This window comes from Acinonyx jubatus, chromosome D4, assembly GCF_027475565.1.
Source record: "Acinonyx jubatus isolate Ajub_Pintada_27869175 chromosome D4, VMU_Ajub_asm_v1.0, whole genome shotgun sequence".
NCBI classification, from domain to species: domain Eukaryota; kingdom Metazoa; phylum Chordata; class Mammalia; order Carnivora; family Felidae; genus Acinonyx; species Acinonyx jubatus.
In genome coordinates this window covers 63,034,766-63,057,847 of record NC_069391.1, presented here as the reverse complement: position 1 = coordinate 63,057,847, position 23,082 = coordinate 63,034,766, and the positions used below count along the sequence as shown (strand labels likewise).

At 39.4% G+C, this 23,082-nt stretch overlaps 1 protein-coding gene across 5 annotated transcripts in view; it reads right to left on the bottom strand.

The window, feature by feature from the left end:
• The window catches only part of SLC35D2 (solute carrier family 35 member D2), a 62,220-nt gene extending 40,551 nt beyond the window's left edge, over window positions 1–21,669 (bottom strand). For 2 of the 5 annotated variants that reach the window (XR_008291201.1, XM_027048133.2), the window contains exons 1-4: window positions 21,449–21,669; window positions 14,346–14,379; window positions 12,248–12,334; window positions 7,214–7,281 (exon numbers count right to left, since the gene is read on the bottom strand). Coding sequence is in view for 4 of the 5 variants with exons in the window: in XM_027048133.2 (XP_026903934.1) it covers window positions 7,214–7,281; window positions 12,248–12,334; window positions 14,346–14,379; window positions 21,449–21,600 (341 nt within the window). In the remaining variant the exon portion in view is untranslated. Of the gene's footprint in view, window positions 1–7,213; window positions 7,282–12,247; window positions 12,335–14,345; window positions 14,380–20,269; window positions 21,153–21,448 lie in introns of all 5 variants that reach the window. The other 3 variants (XM_053205163.1, XM_027048136.2, XM_027048131.2) reach the window with 3 other exon arrangements.
• Between the last annotated feature and the right edge of the window lie 1,413 nt (window positions 21,670–23,082).

Below are 23,082 nucleotides of genomic sequence, written 5' to 3'. Positions count from 1 at the left end.
GCCCCTCCCCCGCTCACTCTCTGTCTCTCTCTGTCTCTTAAAATATAAAATAAAACGTTAAAAAAAAAGTCACACAATAAGACAGTGATAAAATATATGATTAATCTATTTGAGAGAACACTACACATTAACTCTAGAATGTAAAACTTTATACCACTATTGTAAAATAAATATTAAATAAAACAAGGAGAATACATAACTATATAGAAGCTACAACTGTAACATGATACATTGTACATATGGGGAAACACTGAAATCAATATTTAAAATAGTATTTAGAAGATAAAGTTATGAGTTATTTTTTCCTCAAAACTTTATGTAATGAGGCTATATTCATTGCCTTTTAAAAATACTTAAGAACTTTCAGTGGGGCCTCAAAACTCAGAGATTCCAAAACACAGCTCAATGCACACCCAAAAAAACTGACTAGGCTGGAACAGCCAACCTCCACCTGCTTCCAGATGTCACCCTGAGAAGATGGTGACCTGGAGAAAGAAAGTCACAACCACAGCCAGGACAGCAGTGACCATCTCCTCCGGACCAGACCTGTGGAGGGGTTCCATGTGATCAATGATGCCACAACCAGAGAACAAGTACAGAAAGAATTTTCAGGAACTTTATACCCACACTTAAAGATATCTTATGAGGGGTGCCTGGGTGGCTCAGTTGGTTAAGTGGCCAACTTCGGCCCAGGTCATGATCTCACAGTCCGTGAGTTCGAGCCCCGCGTCGGGCTCTGTGCTGACAGCTCAGAGCCTGGAGCCTGTTTCAGATTCTGTGTCTCCCTCTCTCTGACCCTCCCCCGTTCATGCTCTGTCTCTCTCGGTCTCAAAAATAAATAAACATTAAAAAAAAAAAAAAAAAGATCTCTTATGAGACGGATTAGAACTGCCTTTTTCAAAGCACCCAAAAAGTCAATTAATTCCAAAAAGTATTTTTAATGATGCCTTTTAAAAACAAGTAAGTTATACTTAATGATGAAAAGCTGACTGTTTTCCCCTTAAGATCAGTAATAAGACCAGAATGTTTGCTCTCAACACTACATCAATTCAACATATACTTGGGATTCTAGAAGAGGCAATTAAACTGAAAAAAAAAAAAAAAAAGGATACTGTTTAGAAAGCAAGAAATAAAGTTATCCCTATTTGCAAATGACACGTAAAGAAAATCCTAAGGAATCCACTAAAGAGTCATCATAATGAATAGTTAAGCAAGAGTGCAGGAAAAAAACTGCATATACAAAAATCAATTACATTTCTATATATATTGCAATGAGCAATCCAAAAAGGAAATTAAAACAATTCCATTAATGATAGCATCAAAAGAACAAAATTCTTAGGAATAAATTTAAGAAAATAAGTGTAAGACTTGTACACTAAAAACTACAAAATATTGTTAGAGGATTAAAGAAGCGTTAAGTGGAAAGATACTCCATGTTTCTGGATCAATAGGCTTAAAATTGTTAAAGTATTGGAAATACTCCCAAATAGATCTATAGTTTCAACACAATCCTATCAAAATCTCAGTTGGCTTTTTTTCCCCCCAGAAATTAACAAGCTGATGTTAAAACTGATATGGTGAGGCACCTGGCTGGCTCAGACAGTACAGCATGAGACTCTTGATCACAGGGTCATGAGTTCAAGCCCCATACTGGGTATGGAGCCTACTTAAAATAAAGATTGGGGCACCTGAGTGGCTCACTCGGTTGAGTATCTGACTCTTGTTTTCAGTTCAGGTCATGATCCCAGGGTCGTGGGATTGAGCCCCACATTGGGCTCTGAGCTGAGCATGGAGCCTACTTAAGATTCTCTCCCTGTCCCTGTCCCTGTCCCTGTCCCTGTTCCTCTCCCTCTCTCTCTCTCTCCCCCACCCACCCCATGCCCCTTTCCCCAGTTTGCACTTTTTCTCTATCTAAAATTTAAAAAATCTATAAAAAATAAAGATTAAAAAATCAAAATATGGTCATGCAAGAAAGCTAAAACAAGAAAGCTAAACCAGAAAGCTAGAACAATCTTGAAAAAGAATAAAGTTGGCGGACCCAATGTCAAAACTTATTACAAAGGTACAGTAATTAGCACTATCTAGTTATTGATTATAGACATGTAATCAAAGGAATAGGATTAAGAATCTAGAAATAAATCCATACAATTATGGTCAATTCATTTTCAACAAGGGTTCCAAGACAATACAATGGGGAAAGAAAAGTCTTTTCAACAAATGGTGCTGGGACAACTGAATATGCATCCACATGCAAAAGAATGAATTTGAACCCCTTTCTCACACCACATACAAGAATTTATCACATAACATATCAAAGACCTAAATATGGGAGCTAAAATTATTAAAATTTTTGAAGAAAGCATAGGGATAAATCTTCATGACCTTGGATTAGGCAGTCTTCTTAGATATAATACCAAAAGTACAAGCAGCAAAAGATACACTTGATAAATTAGACTTCATCAAAATTTTCAACTTTTATAAATGGATAATCAGAAGGTGATATATACAAACAATAGAATATTATTTAGCCTTAAAAAAGTAATAGGGGTGCTTGCCTGGCACAGTTGGCAGAGCATGTGACTCATGATTTTGGGGTTGTGAGTTCAAGCCCCAGGGTGAATGTAGAGATTACTTTAAAAATAAAATCTTTTAAAAAGAGAATAAAATTCTTATACATGCTACAACATGAGTGAGCCTTGAAAACATTATACTAACTGAAATAAGCCGTAACTTAAAAAAAAAACAAACAGATTGTATCATTTCACTTGTATGAAATATCTGGAGTAGGCAAGTTAATTGAGACAGAATGTAATATAAAGGTTACCTGTGGCTGGAAGCATGAGAAAATTGGCAGTTATTTTTTAATGGGTACAGAGCTTCAGTTTAAGATGATGTTAAAGTTCAAGGAATAGATACTAAAGATGGTTGCTCAACATGTGAATATACTGAATGCCAATGAACCATATACTTAAAAATGGTTAAAATGGTTAAAATGGTAACCATTTTATGTTACATATATTTTACCTTAATTGTTAATTTTATGTTACATATATTTTACCTTAATTGTTAATTAAATTTTTAAAAACCTAAAACTTTTGTGTTTCAAAGTATACCATTAAGAGAGTAAAAAGACAACCTACAAAATAAGAGAAAACTTTGCAATCTTGTGTGTTAAGGGACTTGTATATAAAGTATATAAAGAGGACTTACAGCTTAATAATAAAAAGATGAATAACCATATTAAAAATACGCAGAAGATCTGAATAGATATTTCTCTAAAATATACCTATATCTATATCTATATAGATAGATGGCCAATAAGCACATGAAAAGATGCCCAATACCATTAGTCATCAGAGAAATGGAATCAAAACCATGAGATACTACTTCACAACTACTAGAACAGCCATAATCAGAACAACAGACAATAACAAATTTGGCAAGAATGTAGACAAGTTGCAGCCCTCTTACATGGCTGGTGGACTGTAAACTGGTATAGCTACTTTGAGAAATAGTTTGACGTTCCACAAAATGTTAAACAGAGAACTGCCATATGACCAGCAATCCTACTTCTAGGCATAAATCCAATCAATGGCAATCCCATTCTTCACTGAAGTCATCCTTGTCTCCTTTCTTTCTCCCACACATGTTATTTATCAGGAAATTGTGTTGGCTGGTCCTTCACAATATATCCAGAACCTAGATTGTGGCCTGAACATAACTCTTACCATTAAAAACAACCAGGGGAGGGGTGCCTGGGTGGCTCAGATAGTTGAGCGTCCAACTTTTGATTTTTGCTCAGGTCATAATCCCAGGGTCATGGGATGGAGCCCTACATCAGGCCTGCTTAAGATTCTCTCTCTCTCCCCTGCCCCTCTCCCCTGCTCATGTGCTCTCTCTCTCTCCCTCTGAAATGAAATGAAATGAAATGAAATGAAATGAAATGAAATAAAATAAAATAAAATAAAATAAAATAAAATAAAATAAAAATAAACAGGGGATCCTTGGAGAATGGCAGGAAAAGTTCAAGATAAGCCTGGGACATCATGTGCCAGAAAGCAAGGAACTAACCAGAGCACTGAGGCCCTAGAACATAAAAACCAACTCATAGGGGCTCCCATTGGCCTGAGATGGGATAATGTGAGCATCAAAAGAATTATGTATATAATTAACTAAAAATATCAAGTAAATGAAATAGATCAATAGAATATACTAGAGCACCCAGAAATAAACCCACACAAATACAGTCAACTGACCTTTGACAAAGGAGCAACCATAATTTAATGGAGAATGGATGGTCTTTTCAACAAATCATGCTAAAACAACTAGACATCTACATGCAAAAAATGGAATCTAGACAGACCCTACACCTTTCACAAATAAACTCAAAACAGACCATATGCTTAAATGTAAAATGCAACCTATCAAACTCCTGGAAGATAGCACAGGACAAAATGTAGGTGATGGGGTACAGCAATGAGTTGTTTTTTTTTTATCTTTAAAGACATTTTTTAATGTTTTATTTTATTTTTGAGAGTGGGGGGAGAGAGGGAGAGTGGGGGAGGAACAGAGACAGAGGGAGACAGAATCCCAAGTAGGCTCCAGACTGCAAGCTGTCAGCACAAAGCCCAACACGGGGCTCTAACCCACGCACCATGAGATCATGACCTGAGCCAAAGTTGGACACTTAACCAACTCAGCCACCATGCACCCCTAAGATTTTATTAAGTAATCTCTACACCCAACATGGGATTCAAACTTACAACCCAAGATCAAAAGTCATATGCTCCACCAACTGAGCCAGCCAGACACCCCTCAACAATGAGTTTTTAAATACAACACCAAAAGCATGAACCATGAGAGAAAAAAATGATATGGAACTTCATTAAAATTTAAAACTTCTCTGAAAGACAACACTAAGAGAACAAAAAGATAAAACTACAGACTGAAAGAAAATACTTGCAAAACACAGATCTGACAAAAGACTTCTATCAAGTAAATGGAAATTCATGAGTTTATAATGATTATAGTAAAAAAAAACAAGCAAAAACTCTCACTGGTCACCACTGAAGGTGACAGGACAGTAATTTATTATACTGAACATGTATAAATAAAGCTTACATCCTGCCTTTCTTGTGTGAAATGGTAAAAGTTTGTATTTATTAAAGAAGTTTACATAATACATGAAGACAGGGTGATCTGCAACTTGTAATGAAATAATGGATCTAGAAAGTCATCATCAATGAATCTAAAACCATTAGGTGAAAGACTGATGGGAGTGCCTGGGTGGCTCAGTCAATTAGGCATCTGACTTCAGCTCAGGTCATGATCTCACGGTTTATGATTTGAGCCCCATGTCGGGCTCTGTGCTGACAGTCAGATCCAGGAGCCGTCTTTGGATCCTTGTCTCCCTCTCTCTCTGCCCCTCCCTCACTCATTCTCATTCTGTCTCTCTCTCTCAAAAATGAATAAAACATTAAAAAAGGAAGGAAGGAAGGAAGGAAGGAAGGAAGGAAGGAAGGAAGGAAGGAAGGAAGGAAGGAAGAAAAAGAGAGAAAGAGAAAGAAAGAAAGAAAGAAAGAAAGAAAGAAAGAAAGAAAGAAAGAAAGGAAGGAAGGAAGGAAGAAAGAAAGAGATTGGCTGACTGACTGACGGGGCACTTTCTAATGAAGGAACCAGACTGACCCCTTAAAATCATTAAAAGGGGAATCAATCAATGTAATATCATTATAAGTAGGTCACTTGAGGAAATCTTTATGGGTGTTAGATACTGCAGTGATAGATTTCACAGACTTATACACAGGCCAAAACTTATCATTTGTGCATTATAATTATGTACAGTTTATTTTATACCAATTATACCTCAAAAAGGGGTTTTTTAAAAAAGTGGGCTAGGGGTACCTGGGTGGCTCAGTCGGTTAACAGTCCAAAGCTATGATCTCACAGTTCATGGGATCAAGCCCCATGTGCTTGGTATTCTCTCTCTCCCTCTCCCTCTGTCCCTCCTCTGCTCGTGCTCTCTCTCAAAATAAAGAAAATAAACATTTTTTTAAGAAGTGGGCTAAAACATTATGTGCCCCATGATGCAATAGAAAGAATCCAACTTCACCAATAAACTGATCTTGTCTGAAAAACTGAACCTAATATGATCAAAGCAGTAGAACCAGCTACCAGTTTATGGAAAATATGAGGCACAGCAGAACACATTACATGACACCACGTGAACAATCTTTCTTCCTCCTTACTCTCATTTTCTGGTTAACTCTCTTCTCCTAGAAACCCCACGGCACTTGAGAAGCCCTCTTCTCCAAATGCATGTAGGGAAGTGTTTAAGAACACTTGTAATAAAGATGTTTCTAACATTGCTACCTTGAGAACAGTGTTGTATCAATGAATGGAAGTTATACTCATTCTTCAATGCATGTAGAGCCTTTCAGAACACCTATAATAAGTATGCTTCTAAAATCACTTTTAAAAAAAAAAGAAGAGGGGCACCTGGGTGGCTCAGTCGGTTAAGCGTTCAACTCCTGATCTCAGCTCAGGTCTTGAGTTCAAGCCCCTCATTGGGCTCTACGCTGGGGGTGAAGCCTACTTTTAAAAAAGAAGAGGATGAAGAAGGTGGGGAGGGGAGGAGGGGGAGGGAAAAGGGAGGAGGGGGGAGAAAGAGGGGTGGGGGAAGGAAGAGGAAGAAGAAGGAAGCAAAGCCTTCATCTGTGAAGCGGAGACCCCCGATGCAAGGAGTGAGCAGCTGTCAGTGTTAACCGAAACCATTCCCCACAGCTGCAGGTGAACTCACTCAGAGACAAGCCAATAAAATCCATGGTAACACAGCAATAGCACCTAACTCCGGAAGCTTTAATGCAAATTTGATACAATTAAGGAAAACCGTCCCAATCCCAGAAAGAAACAAAACAACAACAACAAAAAAAACTAAAATGTATAACTAAAACCAGTATTTCACATTTTATTTTCCACAACTACAATCTGTCCTTTCCAAATAAGAGGAAAGATGAGAGGTCTACTTTCTGTTGTCAGTTTTGTATGTCCTTCTTCTGGTCTACCTTCCACCTGCCCCCTTTTTACTCTCACTATACAAATAGGGCTTTCCTCAATCTCATGTAATATTTTGAAAAAATCAAACTTGGTCTTTGTATTGTACCATTAGAAACAAACGAGTGAAGAACCTCCCATCAACCATTCCCCTGCACCATACCTTAATTTACTTGTGCTTGATAATCCACTTATGTGGTTTCCAACATAGAGGAGAGGCAGAGGAAACAGCTTCCGTGAAAAAAAAAAAAAAAGAATATTTGATTAGAACTCCAATAATGATTTTCCTTCATATATATAGATGGTGACACTCACTCCCCATCAGTAAGCAAATCATTTCCCTGTAACAACTGTGAATTTTCCACAATCTAAAACACACCACAGGGTGCCTGGGTGGCTTAGTCAGTTAAGCGTCTGCGTTCAGCTCAGGTCATGATCTCACAGTTCGTGAATTCGAGCCCCTCGAGCCCCACATCAGGCTCTCTGCTATCCTAGCAGAGCCCGCTTCATACCCTCTGTCCCCGTCTCTTTCTGCCCCTCCCCTGCTTGCTCACACACACACACACTCTCTCAAAAATAAATAAAATAAAAACTGTAAATAAATAAAACACACCACTGGAATGTCACAAGGTTGGTGACCCTTTCAAAAAGTTGTGTCTACCACCCACATTACTTTGGAGTTACTTTATTTGTTTTCAAGGTCTAGAATGATTACATATCTACCAAGGTTAAACAACATACCAGTAGTACTTGAATTAGGTTTACTGAGCTCTGACCTCCTGAATTATTTTTTCAAGAGAAATACTGTTCAGAACATACTGAAGAAACATCAAAAGACCTACTCTTCCATAAATGAAAAAATATATATATCCTTTCATAAGGTCACACACTGAGAACTTTTTGACTGATATACAATCCACAGCTATCAAGGGGAGTCCAACATTTTTTTCCCACTAAAAAGACATTAAGTGTGCAATTCAGATAAGACATCCTTTGAAGGATTTTGAAATACTAAGTGTCATTTACCCCCCAAAAATTAGAAAACGTTATTATCAGGAGATTTGCTCAAGAAAGAAGAAAGAAAGAGAGGGCCTCGCATCCAAGACCATCCCCTTCATTCACAACATTCTGGTTGACAGCCTACAACTGGCTAAACAATAAAACTTCTGGGATATTACAACTTCAGAGGTTCTTAGGTATTGAAAAGAATCAGTTGCCCTCCTTTCCATGTAGAATTCAAAATAAAAACAATCCTGACTTCTAGTTCCTGGTAATGGTGACCTAGATTATCTGTGTTAATCTCCCTGCTGAAAACAATTAAAAATGCTAGGTAAAATAACTTAAAACCTTTATAAAAGCATGAAATATGTGGGAGATAGTGAGTCTCCAAGCCAAAAACTAAAGCAAGAACAGAAACCCAGAAACAATGGAAGGCAGAGGGCAGCAGAACTGCATCATCTTCAAGGGTCTGTCAGATTAGAATGCTACCCCCCAACAAGAATGTCTTTTGAAAGCAAAGGAAAAATATGCAGTTTTTTTCAGACAAAAAAAAAAACAAAAAACAAAAAACAAAAAAAAAAACTAAGGGAATTTAAGCAGACTATTAGTAAAGGAAATTCTAAAGGAGGTAATTTAATCAGGAGGAAAGTAGAAAGTGTGGGATGCAAAAAGGAGAGAAAAGCAAAGGGAGCAGTAAATACATGGGTAAATATAAATAAACATTGATGGGTTTTTTTTTAAAGAAAATAAAAATATATTGTGAGATTTACATAAAGTTATTCAAGTACCTGTTGAAAACAGCACATTAAATTGGGAGGAGGGGTAAATGTGTAAAAGTCCTTACACTGTTGAAGGGGAAGATACACTTATTTTTTTTTAAGTTTATTTCTTTCTTGTGAGAGAAAGAGAGAGAGAGCATGAGCAAGGGAGGGGCAGAGAGAAAGGGAGACAGAGAATCCCAAGCAGGCTTTGTGCTGTCAGGAAAGAGCCCAAAGTGGGCTCAATTTCACAAACCATGAGATCATGACCTGAGCTGAAATAAGATTTGGATGCTTACTGACTGAGCCACCCAGGAGCATGAGGGGGAAGATACACTTATTAATTAACTTTACAATTTGATAAGTTAGGTATGCCTGCTGTAGTTTCCAGGTACACTAAAAGAACTGAAACAGAAGTCCACCTCATATATAGTTGATCGTTGGACAATGTGAAGCTTAGGGATGCCAACACCCTACACAGTCAAAAATCCATGTATAGCTTTTGATTCCCCCAAAACCTAACTGCTAATAGCCTACTGTTGACTGGCAGTCTTAGTAATAACATAAACAGGCACTCACATTTTGTATGTTACATGTGTTATATACTACATTCTTACATAAAGTAAGCTAGAGAAAAGAAAATGTTAAGATCATAAGAGAAAACACATTTACAACCCTGTACTCTATTCATCCAAAAAAAAAAAAAAAGAAAAAGAAATCCACATATGATGAACCTATGCAGTTGAAATCCATGTTGTTTCAGGGTGAGCTGTGATTAAACACTTTACCTGGAAGATTTAACTAAAGTTTTAGGCACCTAACGATATGGCCTCAAAATAAATTAAACAAAACAAAAAACCTGACATCAATACCAAGAGAAATAGACAAATCCATAATCAGAGATGATGGCTACAATAATATTTTCTATTTCACATGCTCTTAAAATGTGACTTTACCACTTTCTTCCATCCAGAGGTATGATCTAGGTCCCTTCCTCTTAAAACTGCATGGGATTGTTTCAATTAATAATGTACAGATGAAATGCTGCTATGTGACCTTTGAGGCTAGGTCATAAAAAGCAAGGCAGTTTTGCCCTGCTTGCTGGAACACTCACCCTTGAAGAATTCAGCACCATGTGACCACTTTGACTCCCCTGAGCCTGCCATTTTGTAAGGAAGCCCAAATGAGCCTATAGGAGTGACCACACAGAGAGGCCTAAGATTATAGGAAGAGAGGTTTGTGACCAGCTCCCAGCTGCACTAACCAGCAACCCCATCGTTGTTTCCACTCTGCTACTGTCTGTCCAAAACTATATAGAAGCCTTAAGCCAGAACTACCCAGTTGACACTGTCCTGAATTCCTGAACCACAGTTACTGTGAGAAATAACACAATGATTATTGTTTTGAGTCACAAGTTATGCAGCAAATGACAACTGGAATAGGCATATAAGGTATCTACAAAAAGCCTACAACAAACAACACACTAAATGGTGAAATGCCAAAAGCTTCCCCTTGGAGATCAGCCAGTATTACCACTTATACCAAATTGTACTGAGGGTCCTATACGATACAGTAACAGAAGTAAAAGAATAAAAGTTAGAATGTTGGAAAGAATGAAGCAAAACTGTCATTTGTTGTAGATGACCTGATCGTGAATGTAGAAAAATCTAAAGGAAACCACAAATAAATTATGATTAATATTCTATAATTTTTCAAATATAAAAACAATATATAAATGCAATATAAAAACATATCCATCTAATTTTCCAAATTATATATACATATATAAATATAGTCATTTATAATATATAAATGAGTAAACATCAAATATATATGAAAAGTATATTATTAAATATATATAAATAAGTAAAGATTAAATTATTAAATATATATTTATACATAAATATATAAATAAGTAAACATTAAATATATATATACATTTTGAGAGTGAGCAGGGGAGGGTGAGAGAGAGAGAGAGAGAGAGAGAGAGAGAGAGAGAGAGAATCCCAAGCAGGCTCCATGCCCAACATGGAGCCCCCACATGGGGCTTGATCTCATGAACCATGAGATCACGACCTGAGCCGAAATCAAGAGCTGGACGCTTAACTGACTGAGACACCCAGGTGCCCCCCAAATAATATATTTTTTAAAGATATATGCAATAGCAAAAACTCAAAAAAAAATGTTCACAACAACAGTATTCTCTTTACAGAACACTCAAGAATAGTACGAGTTCAGCAAACATAATTCAGGGACACATATTAGAATAATTACAAAGAAAGTAAGAAAATTATTACGAAAGTCAAAATAGTGGGTAAGGAGGATTCTGTGATCCCATCTCATGATCTAGGTAATGATTACATGCATTATTATTCATTCAAGTATACGTTCATGTATGATGCCTTTTCCCTACATATAGATCATATTTCACAGTGCTTAAAGTGTTTTAAAACTATAGCATATCATAAACTAAGTGTAAGCAAGGCCAACGATATTCTGATTGTTCCTATGATGATTGGGTTAATAGCCTTCGTTATACTTCAATATTTTGTTTTTCTCTTTTTGTGGATGTCCCTGATGCTTAGTCAGACTGATGATTAATCTAGTGACAGATGCCAGCATCTTTCCAGGGCTTAGAGACATGGTAGTGAACAAGCCAGGAGAGGTTCTCACTCTCAAGGAACTGACAGCCTGATTTAACTTCCCTAAATCCAAAAATGTCATCAAAATACAGTTAATACTACCTGTTGTATAGGACTGCTCTAAGAATTAAATGGTTGACTTAAAGCAACTGTTTATTGAGCCAGCAACTGTTTAAAAAAAAGGTAGTTCTGTTCCTCATTCCCAGGAAGGTAAGGCAGGTTTTATGTTTCTAGTTCCACCACAGAAAAACCCATGTATTTCTATGTGCATCAAACTATATTCTTCATTCTACTCACAGCTTTTATCAATCCAGGCAAAAAATGAAAACTTAAAATAGGATCAGAAAAGTAGGGCCTATGAGCCAAATCTGGCCCATCTTTTGTCTATGTAAATAAAGTTTCATTAGAAAACAATGACAGCAATTTATTTATCTATCATGGTACAGTGGCAGAGCTGAATAATTGCAACAGAGATGGTCTGGCCCACAAAGCCTAAATATTTACTATCTGCTTTTTTACCAAAAAAGCCTACCAAATCCTAATGCTATAGGGCTTTGCCATTTCAGAAGACACATAGTATTATTTAGTGTCAGTTGCTAAGCACACACTTTGACTATTATTACATTATGTTAATGAACAACTGAATGAATGATATAAAATCTCTGTTAAGAAGTTTCTACCCAGTGTAAGCAGGAAGCACAGTGTGTATGGAAACCGACATGCATTCCAAGATCAATTTGTAATTCTATAGTATTTTCATATCTTTCACCATAGTTATTTGTACTCGTCATCACATACCTTCACGGGAATTTTCTTGTCAAAATCAGGGAAGTGAATTATTTTATTTAGTTTGGACACATACAGTATCATTATGGTAGCTGCCATCTAAAAAAAAGGGAAGGAGAAACTTCAGCAAAATATCTGGAAAGACTGAGGTACAAAGACACCTTCAGAAGAAAATACATTCATCAAAAAGAATACATTATCCAAAAAAAATCCATTTTCTAGGTTCCAAAAAATAACTATTTCTTGGAATATCAAAATTGTTTTTCTTGCCAATGTATGAATTCTATCAGAACTATAGGCAAAAAGTGTTAAGATCAAATAGACTCACACACATATCACATATATGCATATTATCTCAAGGGGTTCAGAGAAAGAAATGGTGTCCCCAAAACTGGCCAGAGTAACCACAGTTGGTGAGGCCAGTCCTTGATCCTGGACCATACTTCCCATGTACTGAACATATGGACACCTTTCCACATAAAGTGAGTCTAGGGGTACTGCAAGGGGGCAAACTCCACACTAACACACTTTTTGTAAAGTCTCATATTCCTATAACACAGAAGACAAATTAAGAGAAAAACAATTTTAAAAGGGATCTACTTTTCTCTTCAATCTTAGCCGGTACTGCAAAAATGTCTCATTCAAATCCTACTCATCTAGAGTACAAGTATATTAGAAATACTCCAGATTATTATGAAATAAAAAATTTTAATATCATCTTCCTATGCAAATTTTAGAACTTACTCAATTGTTTCCATATTATTATGAAAAAATTTAAGACATCCTTCAACATGATTATCCCTAAACCCTGAGCCTAATGACTTTACAAATGTAATACTTATGATAGATCGTAACATAAGGCCATCTTGAATTATAATTATAGTTTGTATTTATAACTGACCTTATAATTCTTACAGAAATATACTAACATTTATTTAAAATATTCTGTAACTCAGACTTTTAAACGAGGTCTACTGCCCTCTTCCCCCACAAATTGTGTATCAGAAAGGCTTTATTTTGAGCACAAGCCAGTGAATTTTTATTTGCCTTGGGGATTACTAAGGGCACATTATCACATATTCACTGATCTTTTAGAGTACTTTTTTCTACATTTTTCACTGAAACATTAAGATGATGTATTTTTGGCATTAAGGAAATATATTATTATATTTTTTATTCCTAAAATGATATTGCAAAGAGTACCTTATCAGCAAAACATCTAACCAGAATAATGTTTAATCATACATATGACATCCTTCTCAAGATTCACAATTAAAAATTTAATTAACAGACACAATTTTCACAATTTTATGTTTTTCTCTCTATAAATTAAAGCAAAACCAACCAAACAAACAAAAAAAAAAGGTGCCTTTGGTGCCTGTTACCACTTGCCTACTGGAAATCACCAGCATATGATCCAGATAGTAAACAAGCCACAAACAAATATTAATGGGAAATTTCAGAAGCAGCTAAATGGGGTTAGTCTGAAAGCTTATCCAATCTTGTCTTTATACTTGAGAACAAAAATCATAAACTGCAGGAAACAAAATGCAAACATGTTTAGTTAGGCCCACAGAGAGTTTTGTAAAAATCTGAATGTTTTGCTAGCATTTACAAATTTGATGTAAAAATTCAAAATCCCTGCTACTCTTGGAAAACGTCCAGAGGTGTTAAAATAAGGGCATAGTGAACCCAATCTCATCTCCTGAGTCCTTTCCTCTCAGCACAGTGGCTTAAACTGAGTCCCAAATGCACACTTCAACTTTGGCAACTATATCCTTGTCCCACTCCAGCCTCCAATTTATTCATTTGTTCCCCACCAGGCCTTGAGGCTTTCAGTCTTCTGGCCCTTGCTTTAAAGGGTAATTAAATTCAATTAAGAAAGCTGAAACAAGTAATTGCTTTTTCCTACAAATACAACTGTTCCTAAATTATAGAAAGACTTAAAATGTGTGTCAATATTTTATGCTCTTTCACCAAAAGTACCATGATCCTCTGGCCCTCTGTCAGCTGAATAAATTTGTAAACCGCAGTCTTAAACAAACGCACTTAAAATTTCATTGTGTATAATGACAACTAATTAAGTGGTTAATTTTTCATTTTCACTTACCTGTCCAATTCCAAGAAAAATTGGTGATGGGAAACTATAAAAAACACAGAATAACAATTTTAGCAACTGATAAAAATTTGCAGTCTATAATATGTAATGGCAGGAGTTATTTAAAAATCTTAGACTTTTTTTTCATTCTTAGACCATTAAAACTTAACATAAAATTCATTGACTTTTCATTTGTTCATTTCTTTTCATTTTTAAACTGATTGTTGCTAAACTTGGCAATTTTCTATTGCCCCTTGTCTGTCATCATATTAACAGATAACATGACTATGTATATAGAAAGCCGAAATAATCTGGGGATAAATTATTAGAATAATTTTTAGCAAGGTCACTGGCTACAAGATGAATATATGAAAAAAACATCATTTATATATCTACATGCCAGAAGAAACAAAGTGAAAATTTTAAAGAGATCATTTATAATAGCACTAAAAGCACATCAAATAATACTAACTGTATATTTTATGATATTAGGAATTACCTTTAGTTTTTTAGGTATGAAAGGTATTGGGGTGGTGTTTTTTTTTTAAACGAAAGAGCCCTTCTTATCATTTAGAAATACATCTTGAAATGCATATGATGATAAGTTTTTAATTTGCCTCAAAATAACTCGGCGGGCGGGAGGGCGCCTGGGTGGCTCAGTCGACTGAGTGTCCAACTTCGACTCAGGTCGTGATTTCGTGGCCTGTGAGTTCAAGCCCCACGTCAGGCTCTGTGCTGACAGCTCAGAGCCTGGAGCCTGCTTCGGATTCTGTGTCTCCCTCTCTCTCTGACCCTCCCCCGCTCATGCTCTGTCTCTCTCTCTCTCTGTCAAAAATAAATAAACATTAAAAAAAAATTTTTTTTTAAACTCTGGGGGGAAATGGTAGGATTGAGTGCAAGGGGGGATACAAATGTAATGAGTTGTTGACACTGGGTGACGGCTACTGGGTGATTCATTAGACAGATATATCTCATTTTATCACTCTTCACTTTATTATGCTTTGCAGATACCACATTTCTTACAAAGTGAGGGTTTGTGGTAACCCTGCCTTGAGCAAGTTTATCGGCACCATTTTTCCAGCAGCATTTGCTCACTTTGTGTCTCTGTGTCACATTTTGATAATGCTTGTGATATTTCACACTTTTTCATTATTATTATACTTGTGATGGTGATCTGTGACTGGTGATTATGACTCCCTGAAAACTCAGATGATGGTTAGCATTTTTTTAGCAATAAAGTATTTTTTTAATTAAGGTATGTACATTGTTTTTCAGACATAATGCTATTGCACACTTAACAGACTACAGTATAGTATAAACATAACTTTTATATGCCCTGGAAAACCACAAAATTCAATTGACTCACTTTACTGCAATACTTACTGTATTGTGGTGGTCTGGAACCAAACCCACAACATCTCTGAAGTATGCCTATGCTATTTTTTTTTAAATAATATATCCAGGAACAAACCTAACAAAAGATTAATTAAAGATTACAATAAATGCATTCCATTACAACTGGTGAGAGAAAAAATTCTTTAAAGGCCTGGGATATAAGAGAAGCCATTTTGGATTTCTTTCTAAGTCAGCATAACTACACGTACACTTTGTTGAAACCAAAAGCCTGATTCATGGCCCACCAAGCATACAATGTACCCCTGCTTGGTGAATGAGTAACCTAAAAGAAGACCATGTTGTCCTTAAGATAGCAATCAATGCTCCTACTTCCTGTTCCTTGACATTAAAACTTGTGATTCTCGCCTATATGCTAATATATAATCTTCTGAGCTTTAATGAGATGTGAAAACTGTAAAAACCCTGTAAAACCTTTTCATTCTCTGGAGCTCTTTCTTCTTTGTAAAGAATATGTTTCCTGGGCAGCTGTCCTAACTTGGGCTCGAATAAAGCTCTTACTTTTAGAGACTCCAAAAGGTTTGTTCATTTTGCATCCACACAATGGAAGAGAACAGAGATGAGGACAGATACATACATACATACATGACACAGATGACAGTGCACAGCAGTGAGGGAAAGATGGTCTTTCAACAAACGGCATTGGGTAAATTAGATGATACACTTCACACCACATTTAACAAGGCAGCACATCACCTCACCCTGCTCACTTACCCAAACCTGCACTGGCTCCCAGTCATTCTCTCAGAGACTCTCCCACACACACACCCCTAGCTCAGCCCTCAATCTGCATGTCAGAGGAAAACACACCTATTTCAGATAGGGCAAGAAGAGAGTAAAGAGCTGACTCGCCTTATCAAAGAAAACAGAATGAATGTCTGGACAGTAACACCATGAGAATGAAATCCATTCTAGTGGATGGATACCAGTTGTGCCACCCAGATACCCCCTTCTACGCTGAGGTATTCATTCCCCAGTTGCCCAAGAACATCCTCAGCTGAAGAAAGCTACCTTGCCAATGGCAAACACCCTCCCTGTGAGCACCCTGCATTCCAAGCCCCACCCCAACTCAGAATTCTGTTGAGTCCTCTCAGCTCCAGAGCCCCTGGGATCAGGCTTTTAACATTTATTCGTTTTTGAAAGACAGAATGTGAGCAGGAGAGGGGCAGAGAGATAGAGGGAGACAGAGAATAGGAAGCAGGCTCCAGGTTCTGAGCTGTCAGCACAGGGCCCAAGGCTGGGCTGAAACTCATGAACCACCACGAGATCATGACCTGAGCGGAAGTCGGAAGCTTAAGGGACTGAGCCACCCAAGCGCCCCCCACCCCACAAAAAAAATTTTAATTTTTTTTAATGTTTACTTTTGAGACAGACAGTGTTAGTGGGGGAGGAGCAGCCAAAAAAAATTTAATAGATATTGATTCTAGGTAGGGGGAATATAGATAATTATTTTCTTTGTACATTTCTGTATTTAAATAATCCCCAATTTTTTAAATGAATTCTTGTAGGAGTGAACGCGAGGAAGTGAAGACAACAAGTGTGTACACAACTGGTAAGACTCAGACTCTGAAAGGAACAGAGAAACGAGGGTCCACGAGGGATCAAAAATGGGTTGTTGTTGCTTAAGAAACCTGAACACGTTTTCAGGGCTAGAGCTGCTGAGGCAGAATGAGGAGGGGGTAGGAGTGGAGCATTGCACCCACAGAGAGGAGAGGGGGACCTTAGGTGGATAAAAGGCTCCCTACATATTAGCATAAGGGCACCGTGGGGGCCTCAAATGACACCTTCCACTTTCTCAATAAAGTATCAGAGAAGGGGAGTGGAGGGGGGGCGGGGGTGGGTGGGATTCAGGACGCAGGAGAAAGCAGAAAGGAGTCAAAGCAAAACCCCAGAAGAAACAAGTGGGCAGGAAGGAGAGCCAGCTGAGCTTTGCGATCACCACTTTAAAGCTCAGAAGTGGTTTCCCTCCCACAACAGTCTGACTTGCTCAGTGAAGGAAGGAGGCATGCGGCAGGCTGTGCCAGACCAGGGCCAGGCCCAGTGGGCCCCAGAAAGGACTCTAAGGTTGGATGTGGACACCAGCAGGAGACAGCACTGGGCGTGAAAAGCTGGTGGGTCACAGCCAAGCATGCACCCCCCGGGGACTGTCTGCAGGAAGCAAGGCCACATCGACTGCCAGGGTTCCCCACAAGGAGTCCCTGAGTCCCCAAGGTTGACACCAGTCCAGATGGAGATCAGGCCTCTTCCTTGTGTGAGTGACAGGAGCTCAGAAGCCACCACAAAGGACCATAGGAGTGGTAAGTCTGGAGCACACAGAGTCTGGGCAGTGGGGAGCCACGAGGACCCAACCCCACCTCCTGGCCACACCTGGGGTGAAACCAACATCCAGCTGCGTCCAGCGGCCAAGGAAGCGGTGTCTTCAGGAGAGAGCAGGTTTTCACCAAAGAAAGAGAAAATTACAAGTTGTTTTTGTTTTTAGTATGGATTTCCAGTTCCCACTGCCCGAGACTCGATACAATATATTTTATAAAAACCTCTCCAAGTAATTCACAGTCCCAGGCAGGTTTGAAAACCACTGTGCTAAATGATCCCAATGTCCTAGGATACATAAAGAACTAGACATACAGGAAATACTCATTGAACTGAATACAACTAAGGTCTATATTTTTATTAAGCACCATTAGTAAATTCTTGCATGTCCTAGAGAACAGTGTATTTCAGTGGCAACAAAAAAGCAACTCCAGACCACCCCACCACCCTCATGAATCTGATTCCAAAGACCCAATAGTGTAACCAACTAGCCACAGATTCTTAGGTGACCTTGCTTTTCCCTCCCACCCTAACAGATTCTGAGAGTTCATATCCTTCAAAGATTTCTCTGTCCAACTAGATAAATCTAGCATTACAATGAACCAGATAAGTCTAGCGTAAGAAATAAGGAACACCACTCATCAGACCTGAACCCCAACCAGAAACAATCTGTTCAAAATGCAGGAGAAAAAAAATATTCCTTGAGCTACATTCCCATGACCCTGTGGATTAGGTAATTATCAAAATGCCCTTCTTTCTACTCTACAACACAATATTCTATCTTCAAACATCTAATGTTTGGATCAGATTTTTGTGGTTTATTGTTATAACCAAATCAACCCAACCCTCCTCCCCTCAAAAATGTGCTCCTAAAGCATTTTGAGATGAGAGAATGAATAATGTTATTTGAACAGGGTTCTCCAACTGTATATTACATTACGGAAATGTGAAATGTTTACTTCTAAGGATTGAAAGAGTTTTGTCTTGCACAGAAAAAAAAACTCCATTTCCTCCTTTAATCATGGAAAGGCTAGAGTGTAAGATATCTCATATAATAATAATCCTTCCTGGTTGGAGACTTCCCCTTCATCTTCAAAGCACTTAATCACTGTTTACTGGTCCCTGCTTCCAACAAGAAGACACCTGTTTTTGGAGCCAGTGACTGCCATGGCCAGAGAGCACACGGCTCATTCAAGTGCAGAAAATAGAGACTGACCTTCAAACTTCATCCAACATAACTGCCAACCACTCCCAAACAAGCCTATTAGTAGCATTCTCTTATTATTTTTGGTCAAAAATGTTTAGTTTTCTTTTTTGTTCATTAGCAGTGTTGGTGTTTCCCATGGACACCAGCAAGCATGCTTGCAACACATTGGGAGAGACTTGTAAAGAACATCAACAGCTGTAAGATCACCAAAAAATATCCCAGATCTCTCTCTTCCCTCCATATCTGTCTGCTGCTGCCCCTCCCTACAGTCCAAGACATCTTTTAGAATTATCTAGAATACTAGATAATTCCCTATGCTTCCACCCTGGTCCTCAAGATCATGTTACTCCTCTGCTCAACACTGGCTGGTGGCTCCCATCTCCTGAGAGCCTCCATGGCAGCTTCATAGGCCCTCCAGGATCTAACAATCCATTACCCTCACCTAGTACCATTTCTACCCAAACACCCTTCTCTTTCACGCTTGGAATGTTCTTTCCTCATTTCCTTCGTGTCACTCATCTCTTGGCTCAACTGTCACCTCCTCAGTGAAGCTTCACTGATCACACTGAGATGGCAAACTCCTTCCCATGCCCACACTCCCTAACTCCCTTCCCTGCCTTATTTTTTTCTCCTGACCACACAACTGCATCTGACATAATATAAATTCTATCAGTTTATTTACTGATTCAGTAGAAAGCTCCATGTAAGCTTTAGAAGGATAGATATTTGCTCCATGACATTTAGGGTTCTGATCTGCTTTATTCACTCCTATATATCAAGTGCCTAGAATAGTGCCTGACACATAACAGATGCTTAAGAAATATTATTGAGTGAATGAAGGGTCTGATCCTGCCTTTCCTGCCTCCCTCCCCCCATCATCTCTCTACCTTCTTCCATTTGCTCATTCAGTTCCTCCAACAGACCAAACTCATGCCCACTTCATCAGACTGCCTGTCTGGAATGCTCTAGCACCAACCGCTCCATCCCAGGCACTCTCATAACATACCTGAAATCACCCTGCTTATTCTTGAACCCACTTCCTTTATGTCTCTACCAATGGTATGGAATCTCCAGAGCAGTGGCTCTGTGTTGATCACACCTGCTTCTCTGGTGCCTGCAGTGGGCTTGGCACACAGTAGGTGCTCAGTAAATATCTGTGGGAGGTGTAACCGGCCAAGCTCCTGTGGGTCGCAGCTTTCTCAGGTATAACATAAGAAACCTGAAGATACTCTCTGAGGTCTCTTTAGGCTCTTTATAAAATTCTGATTTTACACTCTTATAGCACAGACAGTATAGTTTACAAAGAGCAGCTTTACTTAAACGGCAGCTCCTGCGAAGCTTTGGAAGGTAATTAACAGGTAATTAACAGGATTGTAATTATCCGGCTCTTGCATTTGGGAAAACTGCTGACTTTGGGTCTGGCCCAACAGGCACAGCTATTAGATGGTGGAACTGGATCTAAATCCACAGTGCTCTCAGTGCTGCTATAAGGATAGCAGAATTAAACAGGATTTTCTAGTCCTTACAAATAGGCTCAAGGAACCAGGAATCTGGTTTACTGCACACTAATCCAAGAAAGTACGTCATGAGTGAGAACTTTTTTTCCTCGTCATGTGAACTCCTAATGGTTTTCCCCAGTCTTCCATGAATACACTGGTAATTTGACAATGAATGATCAAACGATAAACATAAACTTATCCGCTTAGGACTCATCTGATTGTTGAACAGCTCCACTTGTGTAAACTGTTCGCCTTTAAAGTTCACATTCAGATCACTTGTTTCAGCGCACCGGGGCACTTGAACGCTTTGGGGTGTAGCTCTACAAGCGCGCTACGCAGTGTCTCTGTCTCGCAGTAGTAGTAAGCGGTGGAGAGGCGTATCCGCGATTACTGAGAGTAAAACGACTTTGTTAGCTTGTGGCTTGGGTTGTGGAAGGTCCCGGCTCGGTAAAAACGCGGTCAGTGTGTCGAGCCCACAGCCACCCACGTTGGCACCGGAGTCGGCAGTGAGACCCCACGCGCTCCGTTCCTGCCAGCCCGCGGACCCCGGCGCGGCCAACGTGCTGGGAGCGCAGGGACAGCCCCGCCGCGCCCCGAACCCCGGGACCTCACGCGGCGCCGCGAACGGACGGTCCCGGGACCCGGCGCCCCGCGGACCCCGCCCGACCCCCTGGCGCTCTCCTCACCGGTAGGTGGTCAGCAGCGCCTTGTTGACCAGCACGATGAGGAAGGAGCAGGCCCCGTAAAAGAGCGCCGACAGCAGTTTGGCCACCCGGGAAGGCCCCCGCGCGGACGCGACATCCGCGTCCGCGCCCTCGGCCTGGCGGCCGGCAGTCATGTCCCGCGGCCGCGCGCCGCCCGCCGGCCTCCGCCACTCTCCGGCCCGCTCCGCCCCAGTTCCGTCCCCGCCCGCGGCCGGCCCGCGAGAGGGCGCGGCCGAAACAGGAAGGGCCGCGGCCGCCCAGAGCGCGCCCCGCCGCTGCGGCGTCGAGGGGCTGGAGCCCGCGTCCCGCAGTGCCCGGGTCTGAGCTCGGCAGAAACGGGGTCCCGAGAGGTGAAAAGTCCTCGCTCCTTCCCAGCGGCCCTCCCGGGGAGACGTTTCAGTTTGGTCTGAACATTTGTTTTGCCTTTTTTTTTTTCATACATTTTAAACATATAATTAACGTACAACGAAATGCAGGCTTTACGACCCACAGTTCGTCGTTTGGACAAATGCGTACACCCTTGTAACCACCCAATCAACACATTAACATCACCTCAAAAAGTGCCCTTTGTGCCCCCACTGAAACCAACCCCATCTCATTCTGACTTCTATTGCCGAGTTAGAGTTCCCTTTTTCTAGAATTTCATAAATAAATTTCATGTATGTACTCTTTCAAGGCTTTTTTGTACTCTTTATTGCTTTTGCTTCCCACCCTTGTTTCTTTAACTTGCTGAAGAGGACCACAGTTTGCCTATTCACCAGTTGATGGGCATGTTGGTTGTTCCCCGTTTAGGGCTATAACTCAAAATGCTTCCATGACCATTCGTGTACAAGTTCTTCTGTGAACCATTTCCATTTCTCTCTGGTAAACACGAAGGAGGAAAGGTTAAGATGGGTGCAAAGTCTCAAGTCTTTTCTTGCCTCTATGTGCTTTATGGCAAGTTGTCTCCTTACACACGGGCCCATTTCTTTTCTAGGCAAAGGGCAACTAGCTCCAGTGTCTGTTGTTCATAGGAATTGAAGAGTCTCCCACAACGGTCTACTTTGACCACACTCTACCTGCTGTAGCATTTTGCAAGTAAGCGTCCCCTATTTTCATTCTATAATGAACTTAAAAAAATCTTAAAGCCTGAGGGTGCCTGGGTGGCTGAGTCGTCAGCCATCCGACTTTGGCTCAGGTCATGATCTTGCAGTTTCTTGAGTTTGAGACCCTCATCTGGTTCTGTGCGGATAGCTCAGCCTGGAGCCTGCTCCAGATTCTGTGTCTCCCTCTCTGCACTCTGACTCACTCTCTCTCTCAAAAATAAATAAACATTAAAAAAAAAATTTTTTTAATCTGAAACTTTGGCTTTTTAGAAAAGCTGAAGATTTCAAATGAAAGAAACATTTGAGCGTAACTGTATTCATGCCATGCAATTGTTTGCCATGCAATCCGTGGGCATTGAACAACCGGGAACATTTTCAGCACTGATAAGAACCAAAGTAGAACTCTTAATGAATAACTAGCTCTTAAAAAGCCATAAAGAGTCCACATTACCCAAAATAAGAAAGCAAACACACATTAAGACCATTATAAAATAGAAAATGAAGTCAGATTCCAGTTGAACCAAAAACTCA